This window comes from Bradysia coprophila, unplaced genomic scaffold, assembly GCF_014529535.1.
Source record: "Bradysia coprophila strain Holo2 unplaced genomic scaffold, BU_Bcop_v1 contig_350, whole genome shotgun sequence".
NCBI lineage: Eukaryota > Metazoa > Arthropoda > Insecta > Diptera > Sciaridae > Bradysia > Bradysia coprophila.
In genome coordinates, this window is record NW_023503608.1 from 7,707,153 (window position 1) to 7,725,708 (window position 18,556).

General features: G+C 32.8%; 1 protein-coding gene across 21 annotated transcripts in view; it reads left to right on the top strand.

Annotated features, from left to right (window-relative positions):
* The window catches only part of LOC119080723 (CUGBP Elav-like family member 4), a 243,266-nt gene that overhangs the window by 111,537 nt on the left and 113,173 nt on the right, over positions 1–18,556 (top strand). For 9 of the 21 annotated variants that reach the window (XM_037189209.1, XM_037189212.1, XM_037189214.1 and 6 more), the window contains exon 4: positions 1,770–1,826. The exons of the other annotated variants lie outside the window; for them this stretch is intronic. In XM_037189209.1, coding sequence (XP_037045104.1) covers positions 1,770–1,826 — 57 coding nt within the window. The remainder of the gene's footprint in view (positions 1–1,769; positions 1,827–18,556) is intronic. 21 annotated transcript variants of the gene reach the window in all.

An 18,556-nucleotide genomic window follows, 5' to 3' on the forward strand; every position in this document is an offset into this window, starting at 1 on the left:
CAATTAAGATATGCTTTGCCTACCTCAAATAAATGGTTTAAGCTTTTAAAATGTTCACCTGTGAATACATGACCCCATACCACGCATTCGAAATGCTAAATACGAGTAAGAAACTCCTTATATCCATAATTTAATTATGTCAACACAAGAGAGAATTGAATAAGAATCCTTAAATTGCAGACCCCTTTTCTTATATCACACATGGAACATCTAAAATCGTACAAGAAGCAAGTTCGGTACACGCACGAATTTAATAAAGTCCTTTTCCTGTTACTAAAACATCCTCATTTCCAGAAGGGCTTTCGTAAAACGTCGTATAGTTATAGCATTTCTCACTATGCATATAGTGAACCCACACAAAATATTCATTCACATCCGTTTTATCCGACTTGCAAGTACATATTATATGCGAGATTATACGTATAACTTACACACATCATACATCGCAATAGGCATTTTCTTATACCTCGGCAATAAGCAACATTATTTTCCTAACAAAATGTGTAACAATATGAATTCATTAAGGAGTTTTGCTGCTTCTTCTTCTTCTTCTTCTTCGCTGTTGGTAAAAGGGATGTGTGTACAAGAAAGTATAAAATGGCATTTAAAATTTACACCAACAACACACACTCACAGGCAGCCATCACCAAGCCCGTCTTTATCCATCACCACGCGATCATATAACCGAACAACACCCAAGGAATTTTGCGCCCCCCGAAAATGTTTTGCGTATATTATTGCGTTCGGAGAAAACCCATTCTTTTGTGATGAAAACCAAAGACAGCATTCATTAAAGTAATTAACATTAAGTTACGTTATTTTCATTCTCTTTCGCATAAGATGTTACATTACGCAATCATCCCCATGAACGGTAGCTGGGAATATGATGGCATGAGTGTTCGGTATGGTTGGGATGGGGTTTAATATTAAAGTTAACTGACTCGGATAGAGGGAAAATAATGTCAAAAATGGTTGTGCTTAAAGTTTGGTGCTGACTGTTGACTTTAAAGAGGTGTACACATAGAAAGAGACAGAGGAGAGATAGGAAGGAAACACGTGATATAAATTACAAATATTTTCGATGCTTAAATTGTATTTCAGTTTATCGTTAAAAATTGATGAGAAAACTTTGTCGCCTGACTAAAGGACACAGGGCTATGGGGATCTATATATTTTTGGGTATCTTAATTTGTCGATTATGAACGGCAAATTGTGTTCAGTATTCCATGAAAATTTCTCTTTTCTGTTCAATCGCGATGATTTAGTAAAAATGTTACGTAATCATGATTTGAAATGACCTTTTTAATAAATGTGCACCGTTTCGTGAACGTGGGGTAATGGTGTAAAACGAAAATGTCGGATGAAAATATGATCATGGTTTTCTGTAGATGAAGCGGGTGGAAGAAAAAAATCCATTTACATTGTTCCGATGGAGAACCTGCCTTAATGCTAATTCTAAATGAAGATTTACCACAAGCAACAAGAAAGTTACAAGTAGCTCTTTCTCTTCTATTCACGATTTTCAGCTGTAGACTGTAGGGGTCGTTTTCTTGGGCTAAATTTTAAGTGTGAAGTATTGTCAGGGTTGATTATTCGATCTCATTGTTCATAAAATTTATGTGTATTGACTATTACAAGCTCTACATCTTCTGTGTAAAAAGAGACGTTGACTTAAATCTCGATGTCTAACTGGCTTGTCATTGTTTTAAGCAACTTTAAAATTCTCAATGTAAGCGAAAATCTAAAAAACTTTTTTTTTCTCATTGCAGGTATGTTATCTTCCAGCAAAATATTGTTACAGCCAAGAATGTGGTGACGTCAAATTAGTGAGTTAAAGAATAATTTTTGATCATGAACCAACACCTTAAGTTCTGATTATGATGAATATTCATATTGATCGACAGAATCCACACGTTCAAATCCGTACACTTTTGTGCTAATTTTCTGAAGTAATAGATTTGTTTTTCATTGTTGTTTTGTACACTACAGTGCACACATGAGCACAGAAAAGAAACATGTTATGCACAGTGTGGATTTTCGAACACAAATGTAATCAAATTTTTTTTACAGTGCCACTGTAGATATATATTTGATCCACTAGTCATTAACTCATAGCTTGCCCTACTTGATTCAGATACAGATATTATAACTGTTAACTGTGGAATTATTTAGACTTACCAATCTAGCGAATAATGCCACAATATCATTGTTCATCAGCTTTATCAATCCGTAACTCAATTGATATTCGAATAAAACTATTGTGCAATGCAATGGGAGTTGAATCTGAAATTAATAAATATTTTCCGTTTAGTAAATGCTCAAAATTATGAAAAAAATTTAAATCCAAAACCAGGAGCGAAATAGCCTTCAGCGAATATAAAACAACTTGAAAACTTTTGAAGAGAGCTTAATTTGCAGCTTAAATATTGCTGATTAAGCAACGTTCAATGGTTGAATCCAAAAATTTTGCGAAAACGATACCAGGGCTTATATTTTGGTGATTATTAATATAGTGAAACTGGGTGTATGGATGGGTGTATTATATGCACATCATATGATGATTATCTATTTTCCTATGTAACATCATCAAAATTTCGATATACAGACATGAATCAATTTTGAATTTCTGAATTTATTATTACTTAAATACACTTCAATGTGATTAGTAGGGTAACAGAGTTTCCATTCGTATCTCACAGATGGAAACATTCAGTTCGGTTATGTATGTGTGCGTATGTGTTGTATGGTTACTGGTTACATTTCGCGCTCGTTGTGTATCTAGATGTGTGCTTTGTTGCGGGAATTCTCTACCTTTTCTAAGTAGATTAACATGGTATGTGCAAACATAAATCGCACTCTTTATAGATAGACAAAAGTTCATAGAGCGCAAATCAATTCATACCCCCCAAAATATAAATTATAAATCGTTCGAAAATCATATTAACTTTATACATCGAATTTTGAATACGGGCTGTTAAATGTAATACAAAAGTTTGTAACGTTTATTACATTAATAAGGGTTATAGTTGTACAATGTGCATGTTGTATTAAATATACGTGTATTTATAGATATAATTTCACTATCTATAGTCGATATATAGTACAGCATACACACTTGTATGCCAATGGTTGCTCGGGAAATATTATATTGAACATCATCGCACACAAAATTCTTTACCGAAATAATCTTCCTTTATTGAAACAACCCCCAGCATATACAATATATATACTTACATTCATAGCATCAGTAGAAAATTTTGCTTATTAAGTTTTGCCGTACAAGAGCAGAGAGAATATGGTTTTAGTTTTCGGTTCAAAAATGTTTGTTGAATTTTGTTTAATAAAATTTTGTATTTTGAAGCAGAGCAAGTTAATATTGTGGAAAATTGGAAATTTTGAATTAGACAGAAGAAGAAGCATCAGCAATTTGATAATTACGTATATTCCGGGAGAATGTTCGCTAAATATTACGTTTAATAACTTCATTAATATAAAAGATCAATAATATTTTGATTCAATTTTTAATCAATCAATGAGGTCTCTTCATTGGAACGAATGATATTGATATTGAAATGGAAAATAATTTTGTCAAAGGAATGATGAGTAAGGGTAGGGTGAAATACGTTGCACTGCAAACATTGATACGGTTGGTAAACTTTCACGTCACAGAATGTGTTCAATTGAAACTAAAAAGCTAGAAAGTTTTAGAATTTTTTTTTCTTAAGATTTGTCATTTGTAAAATGGTTTGACTCGGAGCAGGTGCAGAATCCCGGACCTTCTGAATCTGATTTTAGAAGTGAACCTGAACTGTCAAATGTTACATCGTCTGAATTGCCCTGAAATCTGAAAATTAGAGAAAATTTAGGTAAATCAGGTCAGATTACAGATATTTCTTGTTTTTTTTTTCAAATTCTAATTGACTTACCTGGACCTTTACTGATTTTCAGAATTCAGGTAAATCTAGGAGGTCAGGCCAGTTCAAATTTTAAGATTCTCAGGTCGACCAGAAATTCGGAACAAACATTGAAAAATATTTTAAATAACAGATTATGTGGTCTTAGCAGATTGTGTAACTCTAAAGGCATTCTTTTGTAAGATTCATACGAATTGGAATCGTCCATACCTCTCTGCTAAAGTACTCCGTCTAATATGAAACAATTAATGTTTCGAATTCCATTGAATGAAAAGAAATTAGTCCAAATCATTTAGTTCATTGCATACAATCGCTCACAGGCGGCATTATCAAACGGCCTTCTTCCTAATGCAGTGGGAGGAAAAAAAAAGGTCTGCACTAATGTGCCGCAAATGACATATTAACAAAACATTTTACATTAATTGATCAAAAAAACGTGTAGTCCTTTATCTTTTCTACCGTAATTACCAGCAATTATTTTACTTAATAGTGCTTAAAGCTCAAATTTAATGTAATAAAATTTTAATTGCAATTGAAGTACGAAAACCGCATATTTCATTCAATTTTTCCAGGGGTTCTTCACAAACATCAATTTATCAAATAACAAAAAAAATAGCTGAAATAATGAAAAAATCAATTTAACATTAAAAACACATTTTTATTTGATTTAATCTCTCTTTAAAAAAAAATCGCGTACAGTAAAATAGAAAATTGAACGATGCCACATAAAATTAATGCATTTAGGGTGGAGCGAATGGTTACAGTGGTACCACTGAGTGGTTGAGTGGTTTCACATATATGAATTAATGTCTAACAGGAATATTAAGAGGGATTCTTTTGAAAAACAGCCTACCGAAAACGTACGCATTTTCCAGTGCACTTTTTAATTTGTGCCTAGAAAGGTATTCCGTATTCGACCCTAGCAGCCAAAACCACTTTCAAAAAAATAGTTCGAAGTTTGTCTGGCTGGTGAAAGGTGATCAAAAACCGAAAACTTGCACTTATCTTACAAAAATTTCTCCAGTTACACGAGCCGTACAGAGTCGTGTGGGGTGTCATTAGAAAGGTAATCACACGTACTATTGAGCCGAATAGGGACTTATTAGGTTTAAAATTCATTGACACTGAAATATGTGCAGTTGAAGTTTTCAACCGAAGACTGACACTGTTCTTACTGAAATTTCTCGAGGTACACAAAACGTACATGGCCGTATGGGGTATCATTTTAAAGGTAATTTTATGTGCTCTTGGGCCAAATAAGGTCTTATGAAATTTGGATGCGAAAAGTACAAGTTTTCGGTTTTTGATCACCTTTTACCAGCCACACAAACTTCGAACAATTTTTTTGAATGTGGTTTTGGATTCTAAGGGTCGAATACCTTCCGATTCCGATTTCGGTAGGCTGTTTTTCAAAAGAATCCCTCTAACAAACACGGTAAAACATTAATGTTCGAGCACTGTGGAACTTAATAATTAATTTTCAATTATATCTGCCTCATAGTTCCGACAATTAAATTTAGGACTTTCAAATGACGCGACAACCGAAAGTACACGACATAAATTAAAAATCAAAAATTATATAACAAACCTCTCAAACGTTTTCGAAATCAACGATTTCATCTTCGGGAGATGCACGGTGAGTAATAATAAATCATTTAAACGAATTGTCAGGTTAAAAGTGAAGTAAAAGAATAATCACACTATTTTGACTAACCCGCGCATGGTCATTGGTATATTTCTGTTCGAACCGATTGAGCTAATAAATCAAAAATGTACATCTCCGACTAAGAGTCGATGTGCGATTGACGTCTCATCTTTGACCCAGGCACTATTTTTGGTAAAACATTTCTCTTTTTTTCTAATTTTTCACACGTTTTCACGAACTTTCTTGCAATTTTCTACATTTTCTAAAAATATTAAATTAAGAAAAATATGGTAAGAGTGAAGGAAGCATGGGAAAATATTTTTCGTATTATAGTCCTTGCTTTAACCTCAAATAAAAAATTTCTTATCTAAAAATTGAAAATTTGACAGCTTCCGCTGGAGGAATTTGTCTGAGTTGTGCATTAAAACTGCAAAGATGTTGAGTCCTTCGAGAAAAAGCAAAATATATCTTTAATTCTGTTCTGGTGACTGAACAGCATCTCACTGCTTCTTTAACATCTCAGAAATGGTTAGTCAAAACCATAAGATCTATAGTCAGAACTTACAGTAAAACTGAAGAAGTACCAGACTTTCTTTGAAACACTAGAAGATAATTTAAACAGAAGAAGTGACAGATTTAATAACACTGGTTGTGTATGAAACAATCCTGTACCTTTTTATATGAAAAACGCGCCTACGTTTTCAACAAAGACAATGCTATTATAGCGTACCAGTTTTGTGCAACAAAGTTGACGAACCACCCTAGCATGTATTGAATAGCACATTATTTTATAAATATACACCAAACCAGACATCATTCATTTAATTATTTGCTTATTATTTATTAAAATTAATGTGTTGGGTTTGGTATATGTATGTATATATAACGTCAACCGATCGAACGTTGAATTTAAAATTTTAATATTCTAATAGATAGTCCATACAATTATGATATTATAAGGTAGATATCAAGTAATGGTGATTTAAAGGGTTGAATCCATGCTGTGCATTTTGCCCGACGAATAAGTGGAGTTAATACGAAATTACATGTGTTGAATTTTTAAACGTAGACATGCATGCGAATTTCAAAACAATTTTGTTGTTGTTTGTAAAAAACCGACGGTAGCTTTCAACAATTTAATCAGTTCATCAATCTATAATTCATCATTACATTCTTGTGGATTTACCTTCGGTGGATATTGAGAGCGGGTATTATGCTCGCTTTCTGTGCATGTTCTAATTTGGTTTATATTAACTTGTCTGTTCTCACAGTCGGTCAGACACACTGAAATTAGGTCTAGTACGAGGTAAAGAATCTCGTTCATCATACAGAGGAAAATATCAAAGAAAATATCTTTGTATCTTGTTCGGTATGTTGTGTACGCATCGACAACATTTTCTTTTGCTTCTCTGGGTATCCACAAAAGATTTCCTCTTACTCAAAGATTTGAATACGAAGTCTTACAAATAACATAATAAATCTACGAGCACACTGTACTTCGTACGGTTCTGAAAATTGATGGTTCGTTGACTTTCGCAATTTCATTCAATGGAATCAATGTAAATATTCAAACATGCTGGCATCGTTTCACAACAACCCATTCAAGTGTTATTGAACGTTGATACAAAAAAAAATCTTTCAACTTTCATTTTTGTTGAAGAAACAACACACACACCAAACAACACTTCCACTTTGTTCATATTTTCATTTTCCCAGCGGAAATCACAGAACCTCTCCACCTCTTTCATAAATATGGCCAGAAAAAAGTGGAAAATTCAATTGAACACTGGATAAAAAATTCATATTTTCATCTAGAACTTGGTTCGACGAACGTACTATATATCGTCCTAGCGGTATACTTGTTGTCATGTGCATGACTTGTTGACAAAAAAAAAATCATACATAAGTGGGAGAGTAACAGATAAAAAAACACCATACCGTTAAATAAACAAGGAACAACGAACGTCAAACCGGAAACATTCATTTGTTTTTGTAAAAGATTTATGTAATTTGAATTGACACAAAGCTAAAAGTTTCAATTTTTTATTTATTTCTTACGATTCGTTTCGCCTCATTCCGTGCAGAGTTTTGAAAGTGAATCATTCATCGTTGTTTTCGTTTTAACTAACGTATACGAAATTCGTATTTTTTTTTAATAAACCGGAAAATTATTGAATTATTCCGACAAAAATTTATTTGAAATGCAGCCAAGTTCTTGGCATGCTGGAGAGGTTTTCATTATAACTTTTGAATAAGTTGTAGCCACTTGAATCGTTTTGGGATGAATAATAGGCAACGTTTAAAAAATGTTTAATATAAAGCATCTTGTAGTTGGTTGGGATAGATTTTGTCAATTGTTATCAGATTATTATTTGCATTATTCGGTCCATTTCCGCTATCAAGTAGCAGAGAATAGTGAAATTCGTAATTGTCGTCAGAAAACAGTTCAAAAACGTCCATACGACCGAATAATTATTATATTTATACCACCGAGTGATAATTGATTTTTTATGCACTAGATGTGGAGATTGTCACTTGAAGCAGTAGGCACTCGTGTGCCTAAAAACCATAAATCGAGGTGCATACAACGAACCACCTTTTTCTCAAAAAATTCAACGTCACTGAGTTGCTAAAAAATTATAAAATTCCAGCCTTTAGTTGCATATAAAGATCTGTAGCATAACGACCTCTTCGGCTATCCATACTCACCCATTTTTGAGTATAAATATAACAATAATTTATGGTTTAACCGTATTCTGAAATTTAAGTTTTATATTTCACATGCCGCAGTTGAAAAAAAATATTAATAAATCATGAGTGAAAAATTCCAGAACTTTTTTTTTGGTGTGTGTCAGTTTTGTTGCTTCTTTTTTCTATTTCGCAAAATGTGAATTCACGACAAAAACATTTATCAAAAATTTCAGTGTCTCATAGTTTCAAATAAAAACTATAAATATTGAAGAAGTCACATAATATTTATTAGTTTTGAATTAAGGAACTCTTTCAATAACATCTGAGCTCTGAGTGGTATATTTCGTTCGGTCGATTTTTTTTGTCGTTCACAAAGTTCACAATGTTAGTTGGATAAGTTTGTCAAATACGGATGTCTTCACTTCACTGCATGTTATAGTTTTCACTCATAGATAGAAATAGCGTAATAAATACGGACGAAAATATATCGGAACGCTTCTTAGTGTAGACCGTCGTAAAAATTTTTCTCTCGAACATACTTTCAAGGGAGCTTTCATCCTGTCACCATAAGAATAAAAACTGCTTTTTTAGCACTACGTTCGGGTCCTTTACTTTAAAAATAAAATGTATTTATCGTGAGAAGGTTATACTAAAACAGTATGCACCCCTCAGGTCAAGTTCTAAAATGGGTGGTATCGGTTCAACCATCTCTAAGTAGTTGAACAACATTGTAGTTCTCAGGTCAAGTTCGAAAATTGGTGGTATCAGTTCAACCATCTGGGAGTAGTCCTTTGTTAATTCAATAATTGGAGAATTGATTTAAAAAAAATGTTTTGAAGAGAATGGAACTCCTGAGGTTAAAGGTCACGTTGGATTATGTTGGTCTAATGATCTAGCTGCTGTTGTTAAACGAAATCTATTTTAATAGTATTTTTCTTGTAATATATTAATAAAGCGAATAAACAGAACAAAAATCAACGAGTTTAAAGCTTGCGGGCAGAGCAAAGCGAGGGTTAAGTTTTTTTGATGACATACGCCATTTTTTCACTGCGCCATTTTATAGACAACGTTTCGTAGATTTCCAGTGAAACTAAAAACAGAACTAATTTGAGAAATAAGGACCGTTTTAGGAGTTCTTTTTTTAATTATGTTTTTGTGGCCATCAAAATTACATATCATTGGAATCAATCAATAAGCCATTACGAACACAACTACTAAGAACTTCAGTCAGTCAAGGAATATTGCACCTAGTTCTACAAAAATCATTTTTCACCTAGTTGCATGCAACATATTGCCTAATAAAGACAACGAAAGTTTTACATTTTGTCACTAAATTATTTACCATGTCTAACTATTGAAAAAAATTCTGAATGAACAAATTTAAAATTTAAAAAAAGAAAAAAGATTGCAACGAAAAACAAATAACCAAACGTTACGTAAACTAAACACACAGCGCAATTTTTATTTCATTTTTTTTTTTATTCCATCCATATAATCTACTACCATACGTGTTCAAGTAGCTTTAAGGTAAAAAGATTATATCTCAGCGCACATAATTGTATTATTTATTATTAACGCTACATTTCCCTTCACTAAATTTGCTCTACTCTTAATTACTATTTTTATAGAGCAAAAAAATAAAAACGTATTTTTCCTATTTATTTTCCCTGACATCGTTCACCTATTCCTTCTCTGCATATACACAGCCATATAGCAGCATCATACTACAATTTTTTTTTAATATAAACATTACAACACCGGTTTTCTTTCTCTTTTTATGGGCTTACCATGTATATTTAAGCAATGCAAGTGTTTATATCCTAAAACAACCCGTATAAAATGGAGGTGTAGAAAAGTCTTTGGTTATGGTGTTCTATATCGTTATTTCCTCAATGTTAGCTTTTTTTCATAAATGTGCGGCATAAAAACTAGAACGAAAAACGGTTGCATAGAAAGGGATTATGCTTTATGAGAGAACACATAAACCTCACCCATTGCGAATTCTAAATGAACTCGTGTATTACATCACAACACACATACTGAACGTGGCTATATGTTATGTTACTTCCATCCCCGCATGTAAGTAGATCTAGGTGCTTCCTCTTTTCGCCGTGAGTTTTGCTGTAGTATATATATTTTGCAAAATAATATCCAAACGACTGAACTTTGAAAAATATGTGTGTGCGATGAACATATCGTTTTATATTAAAAGGCAATTTACTGCCAGAAAAACCGCAGATAAAATACGCAATATAAAGACGAGAGAATCTACTTCCACATACTACTATGGCGTGGAATCGTTCATTTATATTCAGTCACCACAATTTTATAGGCGTTTCGTTTTTACAAGGATTTGTCACAGCAGATTTAATAATTTTATTGTGCCTATAGATGTGAAATGATGATTGGATCTTAAACAGAAAATTTGATGACGAAATAAATAAAACATGGAAAGTTCATTGACAAAATTGTTTAGTAAAATGTCGCAGCGAAATGGCAAATAATTACGAAAACGGAAGTGGTATTACAATATTTTTCGCATGTTTAAGCATGACCAATGGGCAATGGTCCATATCTGTCTGAATTTTACCTAAAAATATTTGGTTTCAATGACGTTTCACCCAAGTCTAGCAAGATTCGTTCGTAAAGCTCTAAGTTTGCAACATAAACACCGAACTAATCAAACTTCATAGACTTGATGCACTTATCTTAGCGGAATGTCTACTTTAAGCGAATGTTTTCTTTACAACCTTTAACTGCGAAAAAAACATGAAACCCTACTCAAAGATGTTTTACAGTTCTCTTGCCATTTTACAGAATTGCTTTAAATGCTTCGCTATTTTTCTACATTTTTTTTTGCGTTGCGATAAAATAAATTTTTTTAATTAAAGCAATTTCCCGCAGGAGTAATATGCATATGCACGTTCAAAATATTAAGTTGTTTGGAAAAGTTTAAATAAAAGGAATATAATAGAATGCTTTGCTTAGTGCTGTATGGCGCTAAAAAAGACTTGCATTATAATAGTGCAGTTACTATTTTTCATTGTTTTATTTTGAAGGATTATTCATTCAGACATGGTGTATGTGAATAGCATAGCGATTATTATAGGGAATTAATTCATTATGGTTACAGTTAATTAAATTTACAAATGACATTTGAGGAAAACTTTCTGACTGACGTTGTTTTACACTTCTTGAGATTTGTTCTACCTCGTCTTGCCTGATAGTGTTTAGCATAAGCAGATTATATTTTTTGATTTTCCCAATAAGAAGTCTCAAAAACACGATAAAAATCGACTCCAATACTTTCACTGAACAGTTTGAAGTAGTTTCGAAAGTTATTCCAAAAAATCATAAGGAACTGCCTCTATCCTGCGGGTGCTTCACTGAGATTACCAAATGTATCGAGACCGCGAGTCGACTTTTATTGTGTTTTTGATGCCTTTGAGTCAATTCAAAAATATTTCTACTAGGGTTACAAGTAGCTGCAAGGCTTTTGAAGTAGTTGCAAAAAACATTTTCATTTTACGAATTTATCCATTGCTTTCTGGCGGGTGCAACTCTTCCCAGCTTTTACACACCAAAGAAAAGAACACCTATAACATACCGGCCTGACTTTTGTGTTATATGTTATTACCTGTTAAAATACCATCGAATTTACTAACACTCACAAACGCCGTATAGTTCTGGCTTATACACATGTTACGAATTAATAAGCTGTTTTGACGGTATAATTACTATTCACGCTACTGTCAATAACGGAAATCGTATTTCTTTAGGGTGCAGCTCGTACTGAAAGAAATTCTTTGATTATCCGGAGATAACAATTAATATTCTATTCACATGCAAAAAGGATATTGCTGCAATATTACTTTGATACAGTCACAGTAAAGACCCGATCAATGTTCGCAGATATTTCATTCAAAGTTACATAAAATGTTTTCTAGCAAAAGAAGAAGAAGCTATTAATGGACATAATCCTCAAACACGAGATCTGTTGCCGTCTTGAGACTTCAGCTGGATTGCATAATACGTTTGCATCCGATGCTAATACCTGCAATTTCTTCATTAAACCAATTTAATGGATAATAATTTCCGATCAACTGCACAGGAAAATCCTTTGATATTTACTTTTCATGTTATCTTTTTCAACATGAAAGGTTTTTTATTTCCATCGTAACTCCGGTATTTTCCCTACTTGTCACTCAAAATAGAAAAACTTCCAGCGGTAAATGCAAAGTAGAATTGAGTCGGATAAGAAGAGAAAAAAAGAACTCACGAGATAAATAAATAAGAAAAAAAAAATGTAATCGAAAACTAGAAAGAAGTAAGTGTACGTTGATTATCCATAACAAACAGTTTATAAAGAAATTTGTTATTTTTGTTGCAAAATAACCTTGTATCAAACAGGACAAATTTAAGAAATCCCATTATAATCTGACAAAGGAAATTCTGGAGCAGAAAAAAAATTATTTTATGATTGGGAGTTGTTTTCAGATATTTCTGCTGTTGTTTTTTTTTAAGTGTATTTTTCATTTCTTTTCCATAATCTTTATATTATTCTTCTTCCAGTCGCTTTTTTTCCAACTGTATATTTCTTCTGTTTATTACTTTATTATTCTCAAAAACAAATGTTCCTGTTACATTTTTGACATTTTACAAGATTAACAACATTGCAAAGGGATTTTATGTGTTATCGCAACAGTAATTTTCTATTCCAATTTTTTTTATTCCTTGTATTCCTACATCTTGGTGTGCTCTTCCTTTATGTGGGGAATAAAAATGGTATTATTTTGCATACACTGCATCATTTTTACTTTTTTACAGTCTGCGAAAAGTTATTTTATACAAACGAAAATAGTTTCGAGCTTCTGGGTATAAAAAATGTACCGAAGTCGTTATTTTTATGTTAAATTTAGGTGATGAGATAAGGTTTGCATATACAATACTAACTCGGTCGTATATGTTATGTTAATAATTCGGTTTACAAGGTGATACTTAATTTTACATGTCTCGGTGTGCACTGTGCAGCTCCATTAAATTGGTTTAATCCTGGGTTACAAATACACAAAATATTGTTGAGTCGGTTTTCCTGAAAATGGATCGATGGGAGATGATAGGTCGTGGTGCCGGTTTTACAAACTGTTAACAAAAGAGCTTAAAACATCTTGTCACACCAACTTCCACAGAGGGCTGACTTTATGTTTAGATTTTCATATTTTTTTTTTAAACCTTTCAAGGTCACTGACCGCACTTTAATTTTTCAAAGGCGTACCGACCTCAAATTTAATGCATCTGTTTCGCAAAATTGGTAAGAAACGAAGTCGGTACGCCTCGAAAGCAACAATGACCTACATTTGTGACTTTTTATGTGACATTTTTTGTGACTTTGGCAGCTCTAGTCTTTAAAAGACTATCCTAATAGACGATTTCAATTTTTCTGACACAAACGAAGATTGTACCGAGCGTGTATTCCTTGTCGTATCCATGGATGAGAGACATATTTCCGTCATTTGTATCACATGGCATTATGGCATCTACATACTATTCACTGTAGTCGTTAACCCATAGCTGTCTGTTGTCGAAACTAATTCTCCTTACAATAAAATTTCATTTCATATCTCGTTGATGTATCTCACTACCTTTTACTTGTGCACGTGAGTGCACTCTAATGCATCATACACCCCACTACACTTTATTAAACCTTACTTCACCGCATTACGTTGCCCTGCATTATTCCACCTTGCTATAGGTGAACGTACACACATCTTGACATATTTATGTTTATGATTTATTACTAGGTTTCATAAATTGTTAAACTTTATTGATAGTTGATGCCATGAGAAGCGTCTTCGATTGACGTTTTTAATACGTTGCACATTTAAATTAAGCCACTGCTACACAGTGAAACGATAATAAATTTCAAATAAGTTTTATATGTTCAAGTTTTCTTGCAACTGGTGCAAGAAGTGGCCAACCAATTCTAGAACTTTCCACAAATGACAGTCATATCAATAGTATAATTGTCGAGTTTGTTACTTCTTTTGATGTAAGCGTTTTCAAAGACGTGACGCTAAATCATTTACTTCATTAGTTTAACATACATTCTAGTATGTAAGACCGCTTGACAAATAAATTCTTTTACTTTACTAGTGAGGTAATGTGGCTATTCCCTCACTAGTGAAAACCTTTTCCCTCGCTCGTAAAGTAATAGTACATTACTATACCAGTGAAGTAATTTGATATCTCGTATCCAGATGAGTTAAAGTATCCGAGGGCTTCAGCCCGAGGTACTTTTACTCATCGTGATACGAGATATCAAATTATTTCACGTGTAAAGTATGGCGTTTTACTTTACGAGCGATGGAAAGGGTCTTCACTAGTGAGGGAAAAGCCACATTACCTCACTAGTAAAGTAAAACGTTATACTTTACACGTGAAATAATTTGATATCTCGTCTTACGATGAGTAAAAGTACATCGGGCTGAAGCCCCCGGATACTTTTACTCATCTGGATACGATATATCAAATTACTTCACTGGTATAGTAATGTACTATTTATCGTCCCTGTCGACAACAGATGAAACGAATTTAATTGATATCGGTCAAATGATGAAGTTCTAGTGGAAGTAAATTCGGATGTTCATTGCCAGTCCAGTGTTCGGTGTCATATCTTACTACTGAAATAAAATGTCATTTCAAAACCTTTGCGCTCGATTCACAAAATCAAATTCTACAGATCCGGCACCGAGTGTACTTTAGTATGTCGTGCTCAAAACGAACATGCGACAAAGGACCAACCTTTAAATTTGACTCACTGAAAACCCAATTTCAATATATGAATGTAGAACGAACATCAATTTGATGTAAATGGCACAGATCCCTGCTGTGGACGTTATTTCAGCTCTGCAATTGTTTATTTTAAAACTTTTCCTATGATACAAAAGTAATAAAGTCAGAAAATGACAGATTCCCTGCAATTTATCTAACATTTTCGCTCTTTTTGGCAAAATGTCCATTTTAACCGCAATTTTGTATTTTGTAAAAGTGAATCTCATTTCTCACACTTTAGCCAAAATTCCAAACGAAACATTAACGCATAATAAAATATATAACATCAGCAGGCAACATAAAATCGCTTTAGTTTACCCACTTGACATGTTCAACCGAACTGACATCTGCCATGTACACGCCATTGAAGTATGTTACTGGCCATCTATGTATGTACATTTGTATAGTAGTTATGCCTTCTGTTCAAAAATTTCACTTTAATATCCCCGTATCGGGGGGTATGGTGTGTTCCTGAGTTTATAATTTATATATGAAACTGAATGTGAGATTAAATTATTTAAATAAAAAAAAACCTTTTCACTTCTGTGGAAAATTAAAATTTCATTTCCATTTCTGATCGAGAAAAAATAAACGCTCAGCAAGTAGCTACCTCCATAGATGGAAATGTTAAACGTACCAAGTTCAAAGTATGCTTCGAAAGTAAAACGTTAGTAACGCTAGGCATCAGATCAGCAAAAATTAATTTAAAAAGTTTTAAATAACGAACCGAAGAGATTCGGATTTCTTTTTTTTATTCTGTCGTTTGTGGATATATGCGAAATTCAGAAACTTATAGTTGGCAGTGTGAGCGGTTTTAGGCACACATACAACCCCCAAAAAGTATTATAGATTTTTTTTCGATTTAAATTTACATTATAAGAGAGGAAAAAACCTTTTCAGGCCAGGTCTTGTGAAATTAGGGATTATATTTTCTCGTCTTCCATTTTTCAATCTCATATTTGAATATCTTTTTACCGAGAGCAAAAGGAAAAAAAAAATTGTCAATTCTTCTGCTTGAAAGATTTTTTGATCTGCGTTTAGGTACACACTCTACACATAATATACGCTAGCAGTGCTAGCTCCAAAAACTTTCAAATAAATTGCATATTTACCAACAAAACGAAGAAGTAATTTTTTTACGTAATATTATTTTCCTGTGCGTATGTGGGGTTTCTTTAACAATACAGGCTTACTTCACTGCTGAACAACTGAACAGAAGGGCATGGTAAAAAAAACTTTTTTTCCTCGTTTGGGTATAACATACAGAATTTTTTTTTAAACTTTTGTAAATTGACCCGCATTGAAAAGTTGATCTTCATATTGGTTGTTCGATGATTTGGGTTGAGGGATTTTTTTTTTCTGATAATATTTGGATTGAACAAATTTTTTCCCATCATTTCTTTGAAAAGGCATAGTCAGCAGAAATCAGTAAAATAGCGTCACATGCTTTGGGGATTCTTAAATTATTATTGGGAATGTATAACGAGCAAAAAAAAACGACAAAAAATCGAACATCAAATAAAACAATAAAGTTAGGACATTGCTAAATTTCAATTAAAACTTTAACAGACGATCGGGATAGTAACGGAATTTTATTTGTGTTACTGACAGATGTTCTGGAGAGATGATTGGGCTCGTTTTTAAGATAAATACTGCTTGCAGCAGACAAACGACAAAAAAGACGTTGGTAGTATTATTTGACTATAACGAGACTAGGACACATATATCGTCTATCATAGTAATTGAGCGCACTGTTACATTTGAATTGGTATTTCAATTAATTTTTGATGGAAAATCTTTTACTTTATTTGTTTAAACATACATTTTAATACATAAGAGTACACTAGACAGAGCTGATCGCTTATTGTTGATGTCATTATCGATAACACATAACTAGACACTTCTACAATGGTGACAATTGAATACATTTGAGGATGGACAATATAAAAGACCACCTACAATTTGACATCGATCGAAGAAAAATTTCTGCAGTAACTGGTAACTGTAGCAACACATATCAATGCGAAAGGGCCTAATGAAGTCTTCCTTTTGTTCTTTGATTTTACAGGAAAACGAATTTACCTTAAGATGGTTGACACATTGCTTTATGTTGCTTTGTAAGTTCCCATGTACAGAATACGCAATTGCAAATAATACCTGCAATTTGTAGATAATACCCGAGTACAACTCCCATTAATGGAAAATATCGGAAAATGATAATGAAAAATCAAATTGTGTTCTATATTATTCGCTATCCACTCCACGTACAGATGTATTTAGTCACTGAGCCAGTTTCCAAAAAATAATCGGCTTATTTCCTATTAATGCATCAAGTTTCCAACTATAAACATAATTTATTTATACAAATAAATGCGCTGAACCCATGTACGTGTGTATATATGTAACCATAACCATCATTGTAGTATATTCCATGTAACTAAATATTCGGAATTTAAAAAGTTTTTTGCCCAAAAAGCTGTCTAAATAATTGCACTTGAAAAAAATTGAATTAAATGTTGCCCAAATCTGCGTGAATTTTCCGGAAAATTCCATGTATGCAACAATGAAAAAAAGAATGCAAAAAGTAATTCTAGCACTTATACGATCGTTCTGTGCTTCCATCATACCCAGAGAGAGACAGAGAGAAAAAAAACATATAATAATGCCCAACTATGGTACAATAGTAGTCGTGCTTAAAATTCTAACATAATCCCGCAACCAAAAATTCATTTTGTGGTTTGGCTATTATCTAGTAAAAGGCTTAAGCTTTTGTTGTATATTTTCGGATATGTAAGGGTTTTGTTGGGTGCCGTGAGCTCTCAACTTTTGGAGCATAGTATATAGCACTTTGGATAATGTTTTGTTTAATAGTTTTTTTTTCGATTTGATGGAGTGGGCGTTTTTTTCACTGTTTTTGCAGAGCCATAACTTAATTAAAATCGATGTCCGAAAACCTTTTTCAGATGAGATTTAAGAGTAATTTACTCCAATATGGCGAAAACTATTTTTCCAAATATTTTCTGTTGCATTCTCTACGGTGACGTCAACTTTGTTACAAAATTTGTTCTGCTGATGACACAGGCTTTAGACATTGTTGTAAATTTGCTAATTTCACGTGTTGCGTTCAATCAAATTTAAATAAACTGCCCGTGGTGGTCTCGATTATTTACTTTAAAAATACCTATCATGTATTACTCCATTATTATTTATGCGCTAAATTTTAGAGTAATGGACATGGACATTTTGCGCTGCATATATAGCAAAGTAAATACTTTTTTTTCCATTTTACACATGAGATATTTGCACTCACAAAAAATAACAATTTTTCATGGGTTAGTAACTATGTAACGGATATAATGGATTGTTCGTTGTTGTAGTTGGGTTCAGTTATATTAGTTGAAGCGATTACCGCGTTGAATGTTCAAAATTTATATTTTTGCTGATAAATATCGAAAACGAAAATATTTTTTGAGGA